The 21,461-nt window shown below is 50.2% G+C and overlaps 7 protein-coding genes across 7 annotated transcripts; 5 read left to right on the forward strand and 2 right to left on the reverse strand.

Moving 5' to 3' along the window:
• Positions 1 to 399: 399 nt before the first annotated feature.
• Positions 400 to 1,106, forward strand: K452DRAFT_361722 (uncharacterized protein; the record flags this gene model as incomplete). Its single annotated transcript, XM_033546447.1, has 1 exon — positions 400 to 1,106. The coding sequence occupies one exon, from the start codon at positions 400 to 402 to the stop codon at positions 1,024 to 1,026; it is 627 nt and encodes a 208-aa protein (XP_033393493.1). The 3' UTR covers positions 1,027 to 1,106.
• Positions 1,107 to 1,531: 425 nt separating this feature from the next.
• On the forward strand, positions 1,532 to 3,954 carry K452DRAFT_291353 (glycoside hydrolase family 31 protein). The gene has a single exon (XM_033541161.1). The coding sequence runs from the start codon at positions 1,652 to 1,654 to the stop codon at positions 3,881 to 3,883; it is 2,232 nt and encodes a 743-aa protein (XP_033393494.1). The 5' UTR covers positions 1,532 to 1,651; the 3' UTR covers positions 3,884 to 3,954.
• Positions 3,955 to 5,932: 1,978 nt separating this feature from the next.
• On the reverse strand, positions 5,933 to 7,094 carry K452DRAFT_235383 (uncharacterized protein; the record flags this gene model as incomplete). Its single annotated transcript, XM_033537429.1, has 4 exons — positions 5,933 to 6,314; positions 6,366 to 6,586; position 6,647; positions 6,748 to 7,094. The coding sequence occupies 4 exons, from the start codon at positions 7,092 to 7,094 to the stop codon at positions 5,933 to 5,935; spliced, it is 951 nt and encodes a 316-aa protein (XP_033393495.1).
• A 2,214-nt stretch (positions 7,095 to 9,308) lies between these two features.
• On the forward strand, positions 9,309 to 10,384 carry K452DRAFT_291354 (uncharacterized protein). Its single transcript, XM_033541162.1, has one exon. It carries the CDS (start codon positions 9,375 to 9,377, stop codon positions 10,275 to 10,277), a length of 903 nt encoding a protein of 300 aa, XP_033393496.1. The 5' UTR covers positions 9,309 to 9,374; the 3' UTR covers positions 10,278 to 10,384.
• Positions 10,385 to 13,650: 3,266 nt separating this feature from the next.
• K452DRAFT_98317 (uncharacterized protein) lies at positions 13,651 to 14,679 on the reverse strand. Its single transcript, XM_033547395.1, has one exon. The coding sequence runs from the start codon at positions 14,587 to 14,589 to the stop codon at positions 13,882 to 13,884; it is 708 nt and encodes a 235-aa protein (XP_033393497.1). The 5' UTR covers positions 14,590 to 14,679; the 3' UTR covers positions 13,651 to 13,881.
• A 2,508-nt stretch (positions 14,680 to 17,187) lies between these two features.
• K452DRAFT_98323 (uncharacterized protein) lies at positions 17,188 to 21,461 on the forward strand. The gene is made up of 3 exons (XM_033547396.1): positions 17,188 to 20,862; positions 21,195 to 21,284; positions 21,384 to 21,461. Exons 1-2 carry the CDS (start codon positions 17,247 to 17,249, stop codon positions 21,197 to 21,199), a joined length of 3,621 nt encoding a protein of 1,206 aa, XP_033393498.1. The 5' UTR covers positions 17,188 to 17,246; the 3' UTR covers positions 21,200 to 21,284; positions 21,384 to 21,461.
• K452DRAFT_193959 (uncharacterized protein) lies at positions 21,204 to 21,428 on the forward strand (the record flags this gene model as incomplete). The annotated part of the gene is made up of 1 exon (XM_033535903.1): positions 21,204 to 21,428. A coding segment is annotated over one exon (225 nt), but the record flags the coding sequence as incomplete, so codon positions are not given.

Raw genomic sequence — 21,461 nt, forward strand, 5'->3', positions numbered from 1 at the left:
AGGCGGTAGGCGGGCGGGTAGGTCGATTTAAGATTTAATGTTGATTGGTTAATAGGCGATCCACCTTCCGTATTAGGTAAGGCGGCTGCTAAGCCCGATCTTAGCGAGGAATACCAAAACTTAAAGGAAAAAAATAAAACGCAAATAAGTGCAATACTTTTTATATTTACTAGGAATTGAACCTAGACTCTTCGGATCTTAGAAATCTTAGAATACCTAAAAAAAAATACGCACAGACCACTTTTATCCGCCCGCCTGCAGGCAACGGGCGGGCGGGCGGATAACTTCCTACTAGGCGGACGGGCGGGCGCCTAGGCGGGCGGGCTATTACATAATCAGCCCGCCCGCCCGCCTGCCGCCTGCGGGCGGGCGACTGGGAGGCCTGGGTTCTTTAGCACTATGGTTAACAACGGAGTACCCGTTTCCTCGCTCGTCGGAACAGGAAATGTGGATCGGCTGCTTTCAGAAATCGACAAATTGTACTCGCGCATTGTGGCCCAGGTCCTTAACGCCAACCGCAATCAATCGCTGCAAACCACAAACGCTAAGAGCACATCTTCTCCGCTCACCGTGTCCGGTTCTCTACACATTCCAGACCGCATCCGACTCACCCAGACGCCCGTTTCGACGAGGATCTTGGAGGTACTACTACTCATCATGACAACTTGCGCTATCGACGTGTATTTGGTCGCAGCGGATAGTACGTCTACCAATGGCATCTTGCCGCAAAACCCGCATTGTATCGCTGCTGTTGCTAGCTTGCTTGCAAACTCAAGCATTGTTCAGAAGGGACGAGAGGATGTGGAGAGAGGAGTGGTAGCAGTTCAGAAGCAACCGCTTATACCTCCAGGATCTGAATGTTGTAGCGATAAGGAGCTGGCACGGAGAGGTATCTTCGAGGGATACTCGTTTTCAATGGGATACTGGCGAGATGGCGGAAACGAAGGAAGTGTAGGTGCCGGAGTTCATAATGCGAAGGCAAAGGGATGGTTTGGTATTGATGTAGGAGTGGCCTCGCGGGTGTAGTAAAGTAGAACAACGAGATGCACTTTTAGATGTTAGGAATTTCCTTCCGTTGAAAAGCAAATACTCTCTTTCGACCCACAGAAATCGAATTCTGGCAAGTGACACGGCATAATTTCTTCCGCTCAGTGCAGTGAATGACGAACCACTTCGTACGACAAGTCCGGTGGTGGGGCCAAGCTCGTCGACCCACCGGGCAAAGCATCGAGGCTGACGGACCGCGTTGCCGGCTCAACGATGCCAAATAGCAGGTTTTGTCCCCGTCACCGGCCGCGGAGCCCCAGATCTCAGGCGCGAATACGAAGTTATCGATCCATTGTCTCGTGGCATGTGGGCGATGTCCGGGTCTCGATGGTGGGCCGATGGATGCGGAGAAGGTCGGAGGGCGGGGCATGGTTTCACCGAAGCGGGGAAAATCCTCCACAGATCGACCAAACAACCAAAGCCACTCCCGCACCCTTCCGACCCTCCCTTTTAGCCTGAATGAAACCGATGCCCGCTCGACGTAACTGCGCATTGCACACTTCGCCGCTTCTCCACCGTGATTCGACATAAAAATGCACGGCATACCAGCATTGGTTCGGCAGGCGAATCCTCCAGCTGCTGGAAACCACCACTCACCGCCATCATGTGGCTTTCAACAAAGCATCTGCTGTGTGGTCTTGGACTCACGGTAGCCGCAACTTCAGCCCAGAATGTGTCTTCTGAGTACTTTGCTCCCAATTCCACCGGCTTCCTCATGGTCCATGGCTGGGAGTCAGTCCTGGTACAACCTTTTGGCTACGACGGCTTCCGTGTCCGAGCATGGCCCTTCCGACCTCCCAATGGCAACGAAATCAGCTTTATTTATGACCCACCTATCGAGGGCCCAGAAAATGGAGAGGCCCATGGCATGAATTTCGACTTCACCACCAACGGCAACCAGAGCGCCATTATCCGGAACGGGAACATCATTGTCAAGACATATGGCCTTGACGGCGCCCACTACCGTCTAGCATTCTACCGAATTGAGGAGGACGGTTCCGAGACCCTCCTCACCAACGAGTTCAACCCCGTCAAGGCACTCAACCCGCGCTATTACTCCTGGCCCGGCACGGGATACGAGTTCTCGGCTGCTTTCTCCTTCAGCACCACACCGGACGAGCAGATATTCGGCACGGGCACGCAGCAGGACTTCATGGTCAACAAAAAAGGATCTGTCATCGACCTAATCAACTTCAACACATACGTGCCGACGCCCGTCTTCACGTCGAGCCGCGGCTACGGCTTCGTGTGGAACTCGGCCGCACAGGGCCGCATGGAGTTCGGCTCGCGCCGCAACAAATTTGTCACGGACTCGACAACGCTCGTCGACTATGCCATCGTCAGTGCGCCCGAAGGCGACTACGACGGTCTGCAGCGTAAGTTGTCTGCTCTCACAGGCCGCGCGCCCACGCCGCCCGAGTTCTCTCTGGGCTACCTGCACTCGAAGCTGCGGTACGAGAACCAAACCGAGGTGGTGCAGCTGGCAAAGCAGTTCCATGACCGCGACGTTCCCGTGTCGCTGATCGTCGTTGACTACGAGTCGTGGGCGCAGAACGGCGATTGGGGCCTGGATCCGGCACTCTGGCCTGACGTGGCGTCCATGGCGGCGCAGGTCAAGAACTTGACAGGCGCTGAGATGATGGGCTCGCTGTGGCCGGGCGTCGAGGATGACAGCGTGAACTACGCCGAAATGATGCAGTACGGGCTGCTTTCGGCGACCATGTCAGGGCCTGGGACAACAGACTCTTGGAATGGCAGCTACATCCGCAACTACGACGCCACCAACCCGCGTGCGAGGGAGTTTTTGTGGAAGACGCTAAAGAAGAACTACTACGACAAGGGCGTCAAGAACTTCTGGATCGACCAGGCCGACGGAGGCGCGCTTGGAGAGGCGTGGGAGAACAACGGGCAGAGCTCGTACATTGAGTCCATCCCGTTCCCGCTTCCTCAGGTTTTGTATCATGCCGGCACCCAGGCTTCAGTTGGGAAGCTCTATCCATGGGCCCATCAACAAGCCATCGAGGAAGGAAGTCGCAATGCCACCGGGAAAGAAATGGGCACACCATGCGACACCGTTTCGCTCAGCCGTTCGGGCTACATTGGCTCGCAGCGCTTCTGCAGCATGATCTGGTCGGGCGATACCGAAGCAACGTGGGAGGTGCTGGGCAACCAGATCCCCAACGCGCTATCGGCTGCCTTGACGGGCTGGAGCTGGTACACGACGGACGCCGGCGGCTTCCAGGCCGACAAATCCATCGACTGGTCTAACAACATCGACCGCCCCGAGTACCGCGAGCTGTACGTCCGCTGGTTGCAGTGGACAACGTTCTTGCCGTTTATGCGCAACCACGGCTCGCGCTCCTGCGACGTCCAGCACGCCTTCACCTGCGACAACGAGCCCTGGACGTATGGAGATGAGAACACGCCGACAATTGTATCGTACATTCACTTGCGCTACCGGCTAGCGTCGTACTTGCGCGCGATTTTTGAGCAGTTTTCGCAGACCGGAAGGCAAATCTTGCGCCCGCTGTTTATGGATTTTGGAAAGAGCGACGAGAATATCTCGCTGTGGACGAAGGAGAACCGGAACGTTACAACGCAGCAGTACATGTTTGGCCCGCGCCTGCTCGTCGCGCCTGTTGTTCTGCCAAATGTGACCGAGTGGCCAGTGTATCTGCCTAAGACGCTGTCTGGGGACGCGAAGCCGTGGACGTATTGGTGGACAAATGAGACGTTTGCTGGCGGCCAGACGGTTAATGTAAGTGCGCCGTTAGAGCATATTCCGGTGTTCCACTTGGGTAGCAGGGAGGACATCTTCTCTGGAAACGTATTTTAAGGTAGAGGGAAGTAATAGTAGTCTATATTTAGCGGATAGTAACTATTAGATTCTAGTAATTAATCTAACAATAAGGATAGGTTTAGTATTAATTCGGTAGTAATTAATACTTTCTATATCTTAACTTTAATACCTTGGTATTAGTATATCGACTGAATTTAGTATTGAATTTATATATAGCCGATATCGACTATACTGATTATCTCTTATTAACTATTACTAGGTAGGTAAAGTTCTCTATGAAAGGCCTGCTAAAATACCTCTAGAATCGTCTCTGATTAGCTATCTCGCTACACGGTTGATCTCGTTTCGCGGTTAAAGACACGTGAGACACTACGCGCCAGCGCACGCCAAGACTTGTCACGGTAACGAGGTGGACTTAAACCAAATAGTAAGGGATTAACTACAAGACGTGGTACGAAGAGGAAAGGAAGAGAACGAGAGGCGGCGGCCATATATATGGCTCGCTGGCAGGCGCTAGGCGCTAAGCGAGAGACAACGAGCGAGACAAATACAAACAACAATTGACAAATAATAAATAAAGACAAACCATCAGAAATATGAACAAACAACAATTAGCAAATAACAAAGACAAACCGTTAGCTAGCGCTTGCTGGTAAGAACTGCAAGGAACGCGCTAGAAACCCGTGACAATCCTAGCTAATACTATATTATTATCAGCTAGGATTACCCGGTTATATCCGCGTTTCACCTTACCATTTATTATTATACAACCTTACCCCCTTATCTATATTTTAAATTGAGCTGGGTTGAGTTACATTTATTTACCCTAATCTATCGCCCTAAGCAATATGCAGACTATAGACTATTTGTTGAATAGAGCGAGAAAGCTGGACACTGCTATCGCATTAAATTGTGTGAAACTATCTGCTTAAATACACGACTTCCCTTGGTAGAAAGGTGACTATCGTTCTACTAATAGGAGAGAATGGTATAATGTTGAAAAAGTAAAGTGATGATAGGGTTCGTGCTAAGCGAGATAATATGGTTATGGTGGTGATGGTTGACAGTTCATGTTTCACGCGCGTTTCTTCTAGCGCTTTCCTGTAAGCGCTAGTCGATGCTTTGTCTTTATTTATTGTTTGTCAACCGCTATTTGCTTGACTTGTTTCTCGCCTATCGTTTAGCGTCTATTGGCGAGTTGTATATATGGCCGCCGCCTCTCGTTTCTTTTCCTTTTCTCCTTGTACCACGTCTTGTGATTAATCCTTGACCTTTTAGTTCGAATCCAGAAACTATAATCTAGATCCACCTCACTGCCGTGACATAAGTACTAATTCCCCCGCGTAAATCGCACCCTATTATCCACCGTTAGCTGTCTCATTGCGATTACTTGTCTTAAACTCGTCAAGTTTTTATAAATTTCTTCCGTAGATGAGCTGCGAGCGCCTCGGCTGGCCTTTTAGCATTAGCTAATAAGAAATTAAATCTGCAGGCATAGCGGGCATCTTCTAGATGCTTAGCAGCAACTTGTCTACGGAGGTTTAGTGGCGGGATGGCGACGGCGCATGGTTTGCATATAAGCATACCTAGTCTTCCTGGCAATTAAAGAGGTCCATTTCAAAGTTTCGGGTAAAGAACTAAGAGTAGGCAGCGTTAGAAGAGATTACTTATAGAGGGAAAAGAAGAAGACGAAGAAAAAAAAATTCACGCCTATAACTCGTTTAATTGCCACGCGATTTAGAGTTAAGTCAGGTAGAGAAATCTATTTTATTCCACTGCATAGTAGGCGGTTCTAATAAAGAAAGTAATAGAATTTTAATAGGGTAAGGGAAGGCGGTAAGAGAGCGGGAGCGCTAGTACAGAAAGAGGACCGACCCATGTTGAATACATTAGAGGGCTGAATTCTTTTAACCATATATCTTAGCCCACGTCTCTAGCAGCGAGGAGAAATAATAGCTAATACGGTATGTCATCGCGGACGGAGGGACCGTACGCAGCGGCAAAGGTACTTAATTCCATAAACCATCGGAGGATATAAGGGAATCTCCCAAAAGGAAAACCAAGTAAAAACAAGTACATCTAGTTCTATAGATACATGAGGAGCTCATTCTTTGTTAGCCCGCTCTTTTGCCCAACCCTCCTCCGTAAAAATTGGCTGATCTCAAGGTCAACATCTACCGCTGGCTTTAGCGGGAAGCTTTGACTTAGAGATTTAAATGCACCTTTACTAATTACAGCCTCAAGTACTTGCTGTCTATAGTCAAGGTCAGGCTGAGAGTACATTCGGATCAATCCCAGGACAATATCCCGGTTTTCTGGGTTTAACTCGGCCCGTAATGCATTTATAAAGCATTTTCGATCCTGTTCTCTTACGGTGGGGTTCAACGGGGTTTCAGCTCGGAAGATACGAGGCAGTGCAGCAGCGAGCTGGAAAGGCTCATATGCTCCAAAACTCCAATCTAGAATCCTAGTACCAGTTTAGTACATCCATTAATTTATTCTAGAGAGGACTACGCACCCCGATATATTGAAGCTGCTATCGATTATTATATTTGGAGCGGCGATGTCACCATGACCCATAAAGTATAGATCATTATCAAGTTTTATGTCTACCACTTGGGATAAAATATTTCGGTGATAGAAGCAATCTCTAATCCGAAAGCCTTTTAGCTGACCTCGGCATATGCGGATGACTCTGTTGTCGATAATGCGCGTAAGATAGTCAAGTAGGCATTGCGACTGCTGATCTAGAGAAATTAGCTGACAGTTATTATATATATTATAGATGTATAACCGTACTCTGTCTCCTAGTGCAAAGTATTAAGGATATAACAATATGCGCTAGTTGATTAATAACCTTCATCCGAGGGCCTCCTTCTGGCGGAAAAGAATTGTTCCACTGTAGTTGTTTGCCAGGAATCCAGTTATACACGGTAAAAGGGAACTGGACCGGATTGTGGAAGTTCAACTCTTCGCCAATGAGCTTCGGGGACCAAGAGAAACCACTGGCCTCTAGTTGTCTCAAGATCTCATTTTCTCCAGCCGTGACATCGATTGCCGAGTTTATGGAAAGTTTGATGGGGACGCGCACTGCCCATGTTGTGCGATCACGGAAGACGAGTTTGTAAACGTGGCACTGTGCGCCCCGTAAGGGCCTTGAAAGGGTTCCGTCCGCAAATTCCGGGATCGAGCCATCGAGTCCGAACTTAGCGACAGCGTTTGGTATGTTTTCGAAGATGGCAGCCATTAAGGAGGGAAGTTCGCGATGGAAGGATGGGAGGGTAACGAGCAGTAAACTCGCTTGTCAGACAGGACGAGCTAAGGTCAGATCGCTTCCCGGCATCACCTCGGGTGCGGCCGTGCCGACGACGAGCGGCACTCCTAAGGTAGTCTGCACTCGTCGCTACGAACGTCACCCCAATCTCCATCCGTGCTGCAGCCTGCAGAGGTGCAAACAAGCGGCACGTGGCGCTTGTTCAAGCTGCACGCTGACAAGCGGCAATCATAGTCTGTGCGTGCCGACGATCGGCACTCCTGACCCATTCTTGCCGCTGAAAGTCTCCCCAGGAATCTAGTATACTGGCCAATAAGTAGTACTCACATTAATATATGCAGCCGACGAGCGGCACTCGTAGTCCGTGCGTGCCGACGAGCGCTAGCCGCTAGGTGGTGCGTAATTGTTACTGGAATGGCAGTGACCGCAATCACTAGGTAATTGGAAAAAATATAAAGCACCCATATCTAGACCTCTACTATACTCTCCCCTCTCAACACGACAACAATATCTAAAGATGGATGTTCAAGACTTTCAGAGACTCCATTCACTTGAGGCTGCTCGCAGACGCTTCGACGACAGCAAAGGTGACGGTCTGGTTTCCGATGTTTTTCTCCCGTTTTTCCGCGAATCGGCAATGGAGCGTCGCTTCGGCCTTCTCCTGCTTCATCGCCACTTCGATCTTGGACAAGGAGAGAAGCTAGTCTACTACTAGAGTACCGCTTCACACTGGAAACCCATTGACAACTTTCCTGCCCCCATCCCCGCGGTTTGGACGGTCGTCAACGGTACCGCACTCCCGCTCGAATACTAATACAACGATGGGCCTGAATACGAATTGAGCGATGACGATAAAGGCTTCATGTTAAAGTTCGAACAGGTTCAGACAGAGCACGGCATCGGAAATATGTTTGGCCTTTGTGCCTACCCTGGTGACGATTTCGAAGGTTCTTGCGAGATTACTCAAGGAAGATCGAATGTAAACCTTGCCTTGAGCGATGTGAGTCTCTCTTTCTAACCACGAGTACAACAACATCCGCTGAAACAGTGCCCTTAGTGCCTCAAAAACATGGTCACAGTTGATACAACTTGATTTTTCGAGGAAAAGTTGTGAAAGCGTGGTTGCAGGTGCACATGCAGTTGTTGCATCGAATAGGCGTTTCACGAAAATAGTCGTCTAAACTCGTGTTTTAGACGTTTGTTCGCACCGAATAGGCGCGCATAAAAGTCGCGTGCATATTCCCCCGGTTTAGTCGTCTATTTCGGTGTTGTAGGCCGGGTGGGGTAATATCTCTGACTCGATTTTTAAGTTGATCTTAACTATTTCTTATTTCTAACTTCTTTTTTGAAACTAACTCTGCATATAATAGGGAATTTGTATCGTAGCGAACTTATAAATCCGATACACGCTACTGCAATAATACTAAATTAGACGACTAATTTGGTAGAATAAGCAAGCATAACACCTGAATAGACGACTAAACCGGTGGAATATGCACACGTCACTTATGCGCGTCTATTCAGTGCGAATAGACGTCTAATTCACGTGTTTAGACGACTGCTTACATGCAACGCCTAATCGGTGCAACATAGGTAGTAATAGATTAGAGGGACAAGCAGCGTCCAATTCCTCGCGCCAGCTTCACAGCATCTTATGCTGAAACTCCTTCGCTGGATATCATCTGACATGGAAACACAAGGAGGCCGATTCTACGCTGCGTTAGTGCAGGAAAGCATCCGCAAAGAGCCTACTAACAAAGTTTCCCGAGGATAAGCAAGACCTATACCGCGGTCGATGGCAGGATTGAAGAAGTGTTAGGGGAGAATTCAGCTGCTTGGATGCATGAGGACGTAAAGATACTCCTCACTTTTACGCATACGGCTGACCGGTACTTGTCTTGGCAATATACTGCTATGCAGTGCCGCTTTCACCCTGCCTACCTGCGGCGTAGAGATGCATGCATGCTTGCGGCGAGCGCAACGTGGCTCCATCCGCTTCGCATAACACTCAAGTTCCTGCGGTTCCGATCACACCAGCGGCGCAGCAAAAGTCGCCTACAGCAGCGGCTGCAGCGTGTACCCCGCTTCGTGGTTTGCCAGCCATCCTGTCAGTCTACCTAGCACGCAACTGCCTACGCGTACCTTTAAATTGGCGTACTGCGCTAAAGAAATTTCCAGTCCATCTTTCACTGATATTAGACAATACTTCAAGTCCCATCAATCTAGCAATATCACTGTACTCATTCACCAGCCATGGAAACGGTCGTCGTAGACTCGATCCCCGAACTATACTCTCTCATTAACGACATTTCAAACCTTCCTCCCAACCCTCCTCCGCTTTATATAAATCTCGAAGGCATTGAACTTGGCCGCCACGGTTCTGTTTCCACCATGTCGCTCTGCGTCCCCGCGAAGAAGAAGATCTACCATATAGACATTCATGTGCTCGGAAGTGCCGCGTTTACCACCACTACCTCAAGCGGCAAGTCGCTCAAGACAGTCCTTGAATCTTCGACTATTCCCAAAGTCTTTTTCGATATGCGCAAAGACTCAGATGCCTTATTCGCCCACTACCAGGTTTCTCTCGCCAGGGTCCAGGATGTTCAGCTCATGGAGCTTGCAACACGGAAATACTCCAAGAAATGGCTTGCCTCGCTGGTTAAATGTACCGAGGACAGCACGATCCCCACTGCCGTAAGATCTTCATGGCAGAACCACCAAACCTCTCTACGAAACGTTTCATTCCTATACCGGCGCCCGATTCCAGCAGAAGTTGAACGCTACTGTAGTTTTCGTGTGTCCGTGCTTCCAGACCTTTGGAAATTTTACGACACGAAGCTTCGTCCCGCAAACGAAACTTTCTGGAGGGAAAAGGTTGACCAAACAACCAAGGAACGTATCCGCCTCTCTCATAGTATGGGAGCAAGCATAGAAGCAACCACAACCGCGCAGGGGCCGTGGGATCCAGATGAAATAGAAGAGGAAATTGACGCGTGGAATGAGGAAGTTATGGAGAATGCTCGCGAAGAGGCCGAGGAGGAAGCGCAACGGTTAGAGGAGGCATTTGAAGCGTTCAAGGACGAGATGGAACTTAGGGAAGAGGAGATAAGTGACTGGGAATCTGATGGTGTGCATTGCGAGGCAGATGCGTGGTAGGCGGAGGCTCGCCTTATGCGGTCCCCTAGTAAAGCTGTATACGGCCCCCTTGTACGCGCAAGTCAGTTTTCTCATAATTTGCTGCCAGGGCGCTCGCTCAAGCCGTGCGACCCGCCGCTCTGTGCCCTGTCCTTGGGCCTGGACATGGTGAGCCGCTCCCGGAGATGGCAGGTTGGCGGCAGACGCCAAGGGCAGTGTACGGCGGCACGATCTCCTCTACTGCCTGCGGGAGACAGAGTCAGGCGTAGCGAGCGCATACACAACCCGAGTTCTGCCGACATAGTCGACACGGCCGCAGTCCCACTCCCATGTGACAGCAGCGCGCCACTTGCGTCGACATTGCCCGAACGTGCACGCTGCTGCGGCATTACGGGATCCGGCGCTGCGGGCTATAAGTGCGGTGAGGTCCAGAACGACTGCGGGGACGCGGATGCTGATATGGTGGGTGTGGGGGAGTGCTGCGCCAGGGGAGGCGTGAGCGGGTAAAGATCAATAACTGGTGGGTGTGCGACGCCTGGTGCGGAAACAGTAGCGACAGCAGTGGAGTGACCTGGTGGGCTTTAGGTTTGTCTGAGTTGGCATGAAAATTGCCTTAATCTGGATTATGTCGCGCAGCGTTGCTGTGACTGGGAGCTTCTCAGTTTAGCCAGAGCTTGCTGGGAGCGACGTCGGCCCAGCGAGCGCGGAGCCGAGAGGGTGTCTCAGGGACGGTAGAGCTGGCGTGCGGACGTACTTGCTAAAAGGCGTCGACCCAAGGAACGCAGAGCTTAGTTACTGATTCATATAGCAATGGGCCAAGTACGTGCGCTGAAGCTATTTGGGAAATAATTGTGTCTTCGATGTCGATGAGAAGGAGCGGCCTCACCCTAGGCTGCCCGCGTATCTTGGTCCTTGAATTCAGTCTTCTTGAGATGTAGTGGCAGGCTAGGCTATGTATTTTGGACGCGACGGTGTTGGCAAAACTGAGCTGCGAAGCAAAAAGTAGAAGTGGGCTGTATATAGCAGCAGGGAAAAGCTGGTCCTTCTAGTGAAATGAGACCAGTCCATAACCAAGCGCAAACCGAAGGAAGAGGTAAGCATGTCGCTTACCGTTCCCGCCAGCCACAGGAAATACTCAGGTGGAAAAATGCCACGTCCTTCCCAAGACATTGATAGCTTTTACAATCCCGTCTCTCCCTCTGTTAACATTATAGTGACTTGTCCCGCAATCTTCTAGCATTCCATCCATCCCAAAGCGACCATCGGCGAGATATGCGGGATAGTGTATGCAGATGCTGCAGGTGTTTCAGCACAAGACAAAGTCAATCCAGATCTGAACAGTATGAATAAGTGTTAAACCAATAGGCGGGTCTACGCATTTGATATGCAGGTTTGAGTGACCTATATATTCCAACAATAGGCTTATGGCAAAACTTTTCCTGGTATGCCGTAAGAGCGAGAAAGAGGTACAATGGGTCTAGCAAAGTATACACTATGAATACCACTCTAAAGACATGGACCTATACATCACGCAGCCTTGTATCGAGGGTGTAATACGTAAAGGGAGACAACGTGTGGAGGAATGTCTCTAGCATTTAAAACTAGGATATATCAAATTTTCCTCCAAACCAGAGAGCACCAGCCCTGCACCGACGAGCGCAGCCAGCCGCGGGTTAAGGTGAAGACAGGCGCTAACGGTTGCAATCACCAGCATGAACCAGCATGAAACCAGAGGTATTCCCGGTTCATCACGGCTCCCACTTCTCCAGCTTCATGAGAGCCTTGACCAGAGCATCCAGCTCCGGCCAGACCACCTCATCCGCCCGTTTATTCACAGACTTTATCGCGGCCAGAAGCATAAAGGTGTTGTAGTAAGAGTACGTGTCGCCACTGTAGAAGGGACCGAGGAGTCTCTATCCGTTACAATTAGCCAAAATAATCAACTAGAAATGAGAGAAAGAGACGGATATACGTATTATAGATCCGTCGCTCTGCCGATACACAACATGTAAGTACTAGACATATGTATGAATAATCTAGCCCACAACCGGCACAGTTTTAAAAAACAGCGATGAATATTGCCTCGGCGGTTTAGGTCCTGCAGCCTTGCCTGACTAGCCACGGTCGTGACACTAAACTGGTATATGGCTTCGCCAACTTCGCTAGACGTCGGCTTGGCTTCCAGGACTGTAGTTAAGAAGTAATGTCTCATATTCGCGTCTTTAAACGGTGAGAGGCGGATTTGGGGAAAGCGCTCTACTAAGGGCCGGATGCCCTCGGGATTATAGAACTGCAGGATGAAATCGATCTTAACAATTTAGATCGGGTGACCTATAAGGGTGGGGAGGAGCTCGCGGTCGACGCTCTTAGTGGGATTGTCTACTGGAAAAATTACAGGGTCCGGGTCAGTAGTAAACACGGCTTCGATTGCCTTATATTCATCATTCTCAGCCCTGAGCTCCTGAAAGGAGTCTCCACCTTAAGGAAAATCTCCGCGACCGATTTGAGCTTAGCCTTCGCTTACGCTTCTCCTTTAACTATATTGTCCGTCGCGGTGAAAGTAGAGGTTATGATATCGCCTATTCCGATAGAAAGCTCCTAACTGTCCGACTCAATACCATCCGAAATGCAGTTCCGATAGATTTGTTTATCGGTCAAGCGTTCGACTAACTCATAGATCGATGCCGGGACCTTTTCTGTCTTCGCTGCCTTAACCTAGGCGATTCCATCTGGCCCTCTACCGTCCTGGTATAGGTTCCCCAAGTAGACAGCCGGAGTTGTATAGTCTAGGTTGGCGCGCTTAACACGCTTATCACCCCCGCTGGTCTTGGTAGAGCTCGTGTCGCGCAACTCGGCCGGAGACGGAGTGACTTCACGCCAGGCGGGGAACCGGAAGCGAGCCTGCGATTGCGCCCGCGCGTGCCTAGAGACGCGGAACATGCTCGTTTCAGCGACTTGGGCGGGGACAGTAGTGAAGCGGCCGCGGCTAAGGTGTCGGGGGTGTCTAAAGAATCGAACTAGGCGTGGACGTAGTTTATATTGAAGAGTAAGATGAGTGCGGAAGTTGTCGTGATGTTACGCAGGCGCGCGCGATATTGCAGGGCTTGGAGCGGGCCGTAAACGTAAGCGCTCCCCGTTATCTTTATCTTTATCCCCGTTGCCCGCGAGCTCCTCCACCCTCGCCGACACTCGCGCTGCCTCGCTCCTACTTACCGAATCTAACCTCGCCCTGCATGACGTAGCCACGTCATGCACTTTAAGAATAAGTAATGGACCGTGACATCCGGTAATAGTACGGTTCGACCTATTCGCCCCCCTCTACTACCGCCTGCCTAATCGGGCAAGGGCCCGGCAGAAAGTTGCCTTCGGCACAACCCGCCCGCGCCAGTCGCTAGCGAGACGCCGCGCGAGGACGCGCGGGCGGGGAACAGGAACTAACACCCCTCATTTTGTACCAAAAATCAACCAAAAAATTCCATATCTCCAACCTCACTGTCACAGCGCGGCACGCGAAGAGGAAAGTTATTACATGTTACAAACGTCGCTTTTTCGCGCCCGCGAGCGCTCCCGTGTCCTCCTCCGCCGCCAGCTGCTCGCTCCTCCGCCTGTTCGCTCTATCACGTGTTCAGTCACCGTAGCGAGCCTTCCTCGTGCCACGTCCCGCACGTGCTGGCATCTCTCTGTCCACAGAGGGTGCCGCACTGCTACTGAATACAATATCTCCATCCTCCTCCATGGTGTTGCAGTCGTCCTCGCTGCTGCTGCTGCTGCTGCTGACGGTGATTGGCTCGTCCTGCTGCTGCAGCTGTTGCTTCTTGGCCCGTGGGCGTGCTGGGGCAGTTGTAGTACGCTTTCTCTTGCGTGTAACTGTTGTTGTAGTTGTCTCCTCCTCCTCGTGATGTTGCAATTGTTGTTGTTGTAGTATTTGCTGCATCATTTGCTCCATCTGCGCCAGCTTAGCAGTCACTGAACCGTCCTCCTTCGCCTTCTTCTTCCTTGCACGCTTGGCACGCTGCTGAGTTGCCTGATCAGCTCGCCCTGCAACCTCGAATTGCGAAGGCTCCCTCTGTGATGGTGTTGAGCGTTGCTGCCGCTGCTGCTGCTGAACACGGGGTCGGCCTTTACGCTGCTGTTCAACAAAGTCCTTGATATGGCGAATCGAGTCCTCTGGGTTAGTAGGCCTCTCATACTGCCAAAATGGGTGTATCATGCTAAGAGGGATCGCCCACTGTTCATTCGCCATGTGTTGCTTAAGCGTGTGAACACAGGGCAAGCCTATGGAGTCTTCAAAATTGCTGTAGCAGCGTGCCTTGTAGTCCTTCAGGAGGTCCATCTGATCAAGTATTTTATTCAGTGCCTCTGGGAATACGTGATTCAGGAGGTTCTAAAGCAACGGCTCCCTCCTGTGCTTGTGAGCAGGCCGGCCGAAGCCCCTTGATTCAACCTTCCTAATATCTTGCCATTTATTTTGAAGAGCATTGCGTATATTGTCCTTCAGACTAATAAAGTCCTGCTGCGGGTGGCTGAAATAGTTCTTCATACGCTTATAGGCGCCTTCTGCAAGCGAGCTAACACTAGGTGTAGTTAATGCGATTCAGTGAGGATATAGATATATATAACTCACTATGTATCAAAATTGAAGAAGCGATTAGTCCATCCATGGCACCACTCCTCCTTATATGGGAGCCACTAACTGCGAACGTAGTCGACGAGGCCCGTGTATTCAGCATATTCGTCCTGAAAGGTGGCCCAGCAGGTGTTGAATTCGGCAGGGCAACGAGCACTAATTAGCTCATGAAAACGATGGACACATTGCTTGCGTAGCTCCATAATTAAAGTAATATGCTCTGCGTCGTCGTCTTCTTCTTCGTTGCAGGCGAACGTCTTCAGTATCCTCGTAGTAACGTTCTTAGCAATATGCCATGTACATATTAGCTGTGGGACGTCACTGAAGTGCCGACGAAGGGTGTTTTTCAGTGCCATCTCGTAATCAGATACGAAGACAGATGGAGTCTTCAATCCAGCAGCTATTAGCTGCTCAATAGCCCATGAATACTCGGCTTCACACTCCTTTGCCATCAGACAGAAGGCCACAGTGAACGGGCGGCCCAGTGGAGACTTGCCAATCACATAGAATAGTGGGATGCGCCTGTTATTCGTGTTGTAAGTACAATCAAGCATAACAACCTCTCCCTAGCGCTGTTGTAGCTTCAGTGATTGCTTGTGGGCCCAAAACACCGTGTGGGCGTGACTCTAAGGATCTAACTTGTAGGTACAGATATATTCGTCCTTGTTGTTCAGTAGCTCCTGTATCATAGCTTGTAGCGGAGTAAGTCCTCCGAGGCGCTCTCTCTTCGTCTTGGCACGGTGATTGCGTATATCATTGTCTGTAATGAGGCTCTCCGGGTCTTCAAGTTGTAATTGAACACGTATTTGCTTTGGGCGGCTAGCGACGCTAAGGGTGTCGATCTGCTACTTTACAGCATCTGTCATGTGTACTTTGCGGAGGCTTGGATAGGCAATCGGGTCCTTAAACGGCTTATGGTTATAAGGCTTCGTAGCAGACGTCTCAATCCTCCATGTGTTGTTCTCGTCGTTCTGGCGGCGAAGGATAACTTGAAAGGGACAGTCAACCTTCCTCGTGCCTGTTAACAGCCTCACACTGGCCTGCGACTCGTACGTGCCGCTGCGGTCACAGCCCATACGAATCTTCTTCAGCACGCCATTTGCCTTATTGGACCCGAGGCTGCGAAGACCGTAGCCATGGTCATCTGCGAAGGCCATTGCCGCGTCCCAGGCGGCCTGTGAGGTGGGGTGAGTTGTTTCAGGCGGAGCAGCAAGGTCGTAAGGCATTGTGAGGCCCTGCAGCAGCGTGCCCAGCGGGCGTGGGTGGGTGGGTGGGCGCGAAGAGGTGTTGTTGCGAGATGCGCACGCGAAGACGCGACGTTGCGAAGTTGGCTTTCTACCGGGCGCTTTACCCGATTAGGCAGGTGGTGGTGGGGGGGGGTCAGAATAGCTGAAAAGGGTGGTCAGAATATCCAGTGCCGATTTGACCGCGGCCGAACTGGTATTTCTGCCTATTTATCGCCTATACTGCCGCGCCTAGTAATTTATTTATATTGAGACTTTTTAAACTTATTAACCTAGAGGTATATTCTAATTCTACGATTGAAATAAAATAATTACCTTTCGTGGTGTCGCGATGCAACCGGGTAAAGTGGTGCGGCACCCGACGCTCTAGCGTTTTAATTTTCTCTAAGTCCTACGTATCGATACTAATTTCTAGCCCGTCCACCACTATAATTAGTTAATAGAAATTCAACGAAGCATCAGCTCAGCTTCGCGATCTTGCGATCGCATTTGATTGGACCGCGTTTGGCGTCAACTACGGAGTATAAATAGTACAGGGTATAGGCGCATCGGATTGGAACGGGCCGCTGTGGAGCAAGAAATATCGATGCCGCAAATAGCACAGGTTTTCGTACTTATGGAGGCAACGAATTACAACTCAGAAGCCCAGGCACAGACGCCGAATTCCAACCGCATGCGCCTACACCCTGTACAGGTTCGTCAAGGCCCACTCTAAGCGGATCTTGTGGGTGGGGCGGCTTTTCATTGGGGCCGAGCACACTAATCTTGCAGACTGCCCCAGAGTGAGCGGTTAGGGCGGCCATTAAGGAGAGGAAGCCATCGACGCCTTTGAAACAACACAGATATTTAACTGTCTCAAAAGCCGGGATCGCTTCAAGAGTTGGTGAGTCCGCGTCAATGCATATGCAGGTAGAACCCAATTGATTTATATCCACCAATAGTGCCATCGGAACTGCGCACAGACGGCGCCCCCAACTTCTTCACATCTGCAGCTGGCGCCTGCTTTGACCCACCCTTCTCTAAATAATTTTCTGGCCTTCCTACCGATTCCTCCCAAGCAAACGAGTTGAGCTGCCTCTCCTACTACTCCTTGTCCAATTTTTCCTCTTTCGACATACAATGAGCGACTGGTGGGACGACTTCTCAAACAACCTTGCGACCGATCTCGGCCCTCTCATTTCTCTGTTTGGAGAGACGCCAACGAAGCAATATCTCAGCGAGTGTTTGAGTCTAATTGATATCATTATCTTTGCCTCATGCCCTCTTGGAATCCTTACGGCGGTGGTGTCGGCTATTCGTGTCTGCGGTACGCCATCTCTTCGAGCCTTCATTGGGCGAGCCCAGGAAGGGGGAGGAAGCGCTGAAGCCGAGCTATGTTCATCCACAAGTCGCGACGTCTGTGAGTTGTACAATAATGGTGGCATAGCCCGAGTGTTTGGTCGACCAAAGCTGCTCGAATTTGTCCACATCACTAAGCCTCCGGATGAGGATTTCTATCTCCCAGGGAGTGAAACACCAACCGCAGGGATTCATGCGTCCAAAGAATACTTCGACAAACTAGGAGAAGGCAATGAATGGATAGAGCTTGGAAGCACCAATGCGTCAGATCAAGAAAACCAAAAACCGAAGACAGAGCTCAACTTCGCTCCTAATCCGAACCTCTCTCTCAATGTAGGGATTAAACCTCGACACCAAATCTGGTTTATCTTCGCTGCCGCTCTCGGGGTAGCGTTGCAATGTGCTGTACTACTCTGGGCTTTAATCGCGCGGTACACCCTGCACTTGCTAAGGGACGGCTCGGAAGATTACTACGCTGTCCCAATGACGATTATTGGAACAGTGTTACTATGTATAGGAATGGCCTTCTGTGCATCTCTTATTGAGAGGAGCACAGATGAAAGAGTTTTTCAAAGGAAGCCGGCTCACGGTGTGGTTGAAAAAACTTCAATCTACTGGGTGCAACCAGGAAACCAACATGTTGGCGATCAAGTCTTTGATTCTTTCGCATACACCGGAAATATCGACCGCTATACGACCTCTTGGAAAAAGAAAAATGATACTAAAATGGTTCTCGTTTGGACATCGGTGTCGACTACAATGGTTGGGTTCTTAGTGCAGTTCTTAGGCTTACGAGCTTGTCATTCTTCAGTCGCAGTAGCACAACTGGGTGCTATACTGTTGATGAGCTTTGTTCGAGCAATGCTTCGTACAGAACGATTAAAAAAAGATGAAAATCTTTTTAATCACAACTCTGAACAGCCAGACTTATACCAGGGTCATGAGCTTGACCAGCTCGCTTTGTGGCTTGGAGGAGACAGTCCAAAACCTGGAAACCCCCCATGCACCTTAAACTGGCATGTTTCGGCTTCGCACAATCTACATGAAGCACTGCAGAAAGAGTATGAAAAAGGAATCTTACCAACTCGACCGGATTTACACACGAAGCCTGCTACGAGGTACTTCTACTTCAGGGCCCGACTTGGAGAGCTGACTGGACTTAACCCAGTCCCAGCCCAAGGAAGTAGTGCTTGGGACGACCACCAAATAGCAGTACGTCAACTTGCGAAAAACGTCGCTCAGGCGGTGGAAAAGACCATACAAATTCTTTTCGATGAAAGATCCGCAACGCCTGTTGTGCTTTCTGAAGAACGGAAAAAAGCCACTGTTCTTTTTTGGCCTCTTCCATGCATGACTTACTCGACCAAGGAAGCAGAGGACTGCCTAGTTTACTTGTCACTGAAGCGGGAGAATTCGAACTCCGGGGTGCCGCAAAACTCTTGGCGAGCAAATATTTCCGAGATCGAGGCAGCTCTCGGGCTTTGGCTTTGGTCTTTGAAGTGCCGAATGAGGCAGAGAGCTGACAGCAAAGACGACCGTAAGACTCGATACGAGCAGGGGTTTAGCCGGCTTCTTTCTCTGGATCAAAATGACGAGATCGATTTCGAATTTTGGCGGAGGAAGGGGGACAACGCGATCAGAAAATCCAGATTGACAATGACTTCCTCCTTTCGGGACAGCTCTACGCAGGGAAAGCCAATTCAGCCACCCGAGAGTCCGAGCCATAGTGGACGACCGCTTTTTGGTTGGCACCTTGTGCCCGCAAACCACACTCTCCAAGGCGGCGTCGACGTGCTGGAAATTTCAACTACGAGTTCGCTCGCTAAAGCTTGCGCCCAAGATATCTACTCATTGTTTCTGCTGGCAGCTCTCACTATGGTCGAGAATATTGGAGGTAAAACCTTGATTGAGTCACCATCTCTTCTTCAAGTAAACGGCAATGTGTCATCGATTTTGGAAACATTCACTACCAGTGGATTGGGCTCTACTGGAGATGCCTTCAGTTGCATATTGCCTGCCCTAAAATGGCGTGGCCTGCTACCAAGAGTCGAGGATGCGTTTTCTCATGCCAGGACTGAGGCCGGACGACTGGTCAAAGCGAAGGAATGGGATAAGGCGAAGAAGTTACTTCTTTGGGTCATTACGCACTCTACAACGCCAAATGTTCAGTCTGAACCGAGTGAGCTGGAAAACCACATTGAAAAGGACTGGAATGAGTACCGTCTCTCTCTCCTACAACTTTGCGAATGCTACCGAAAAGCATCGCTTTCTATTAACTTTGACAGTATTGGAATCGAGGGAATGTCGACACTGCTAGAGAATCACATTAATCGACTGGACGGAATAGGGCTCACCATGCAAACATCGCTCAAGGCTCAAGATCTTCTTGCTGATGCGCTTCGATGTTATGGCCAAGTCGCATTGGCATACGCGCGTGAACATTCCATGACAGGAATGGTCGGCAAACTAGAAGGCCAGTTACGTAATGCACAACACACGTCTATCATTCCAAATACCGGGCTTTACGAAGCCGTCAGGTCCCGTAGATTCGCTACGGCTTTATATCATCTAGACGATGAAACAAACTCGGATGGTCCTTTCCCTAGAACCACACTGTCTTACGCTGCAGAGTGGGGATGGTATCCTGTTGTTCAGAATCTTGTTGAAAACGGCTCACCAGTAGGGGAAAGAGATACACTTGATCGTACTCCACTATCGTACGCTGCAGCAAATGGAGACCAAAACACTTTCAGCTTCCTCCTAGACAAGGATTCATTTCCCGACTCCGCAGACAAACAAAAACGCACTGCGCTCTCCTACGCCGCAGAGAACAATCACCTTGTCGTTCTGGAGATGCTTCTTAAAGACCAGAGAGTTAATGCTGAACTCGAAGATGATGAGGGTAGAACGGCTTTGTGGTGGGCAGTACGACGTGGCCACGAAAAAGCAGCGCATGTCTTGCTGCAGAAAAGCCGAGTGAAGTCAACAGAGTCTTCAGATCACGGGAAACTCCTCCATTGGGCAGTTGTTCATGGTATGCAAAGTATTGCCGAACAAATCATCAAAAGCGGTGTCGATGTCAATGTGCAGGGAAATTATCGAAACATTAGCGCACTCGAGGCTGGATCGGCTGCAGGCCACGAGAGTATTGTTAAATTATTGCTCTCCAAAGGCGCTGATCCAAATATCCATGGGGGAACTTTTACGAGTCCGCTAGAAGCTGCCAAAGCTTTGGGACACGAAACAATTGCTAAAATGCTTCTAGAATCGAAAGCCGATCCTTGTATTAAAGTGGATACTTGGAATATTCAAGATATGTTACAGCGAGAATCCGGAAAAGGGAATGAATCTATCGTCCATATTTTGCTCGACAAAGGTGCCGACGTCAACGCGCAGGGCGGCAAATACGGTAATGCTCTTCAGGCTGCTTCTTCTGAGGGCTACGAGGAGATCGTTCAGATGCTGCTCGACAAGGGTGCCGACATCAACGCGCAGGGCGGCAAATACGGTAATGCTCTCCAGGCTGCTTCTTCTAAGGGCTATAAGAAGATCGTTCAGATACTGCTCGACAAGGATGCCGACGTCAACGCGCAGGGCGGCGACTACGGCAATGCTCTCTACACTGCTTCTTCTAAGGGCTATGAGAAGATCGTTCAGATACTACTCGACAAGGGTGCCGACGTCAACGCGCAGGGCGGCGACTACGGCAATGCTCTCTACACTGCTTCTTCTAAGGGCTATGAGAAGATCGTTCAGATACTACTCGATAAGGGTGCCGACGTCAACGCGCAGGGCGGCAAGTACGGCAATGCTCTCCAGGCTGCTTCTTCTGAGGGCTACGAGGAGATCGTTCAGATGCTGCTCGACAAAGGTGCCGACGTCAACGCGCAGGGCGGTACGTTCGGCAATACTCTCCAGGCTGCTTCTTCTGAGGGCCACGAGAAGATCGTTCAGATGCTACTCGACAAGGGTGCCGACGTCAACGCGCAGGGCGGC

Source organism: Aplosporella prunicola, assembly GCF_010093885.1.
Source record: "Aplosporella prunicola CBS 121167 unplaced genomic scaffold K452scaffold_27, whole genome shotgun sequence".
In the NCBI taxonomy this organism is placed as follows: Eukaryota; Fungi; Ascomycota; class Dothideomycetes; order Botryosphaeriales; family Aplosporellaceae; genus Aplosporella; species Aplosporella prunicola.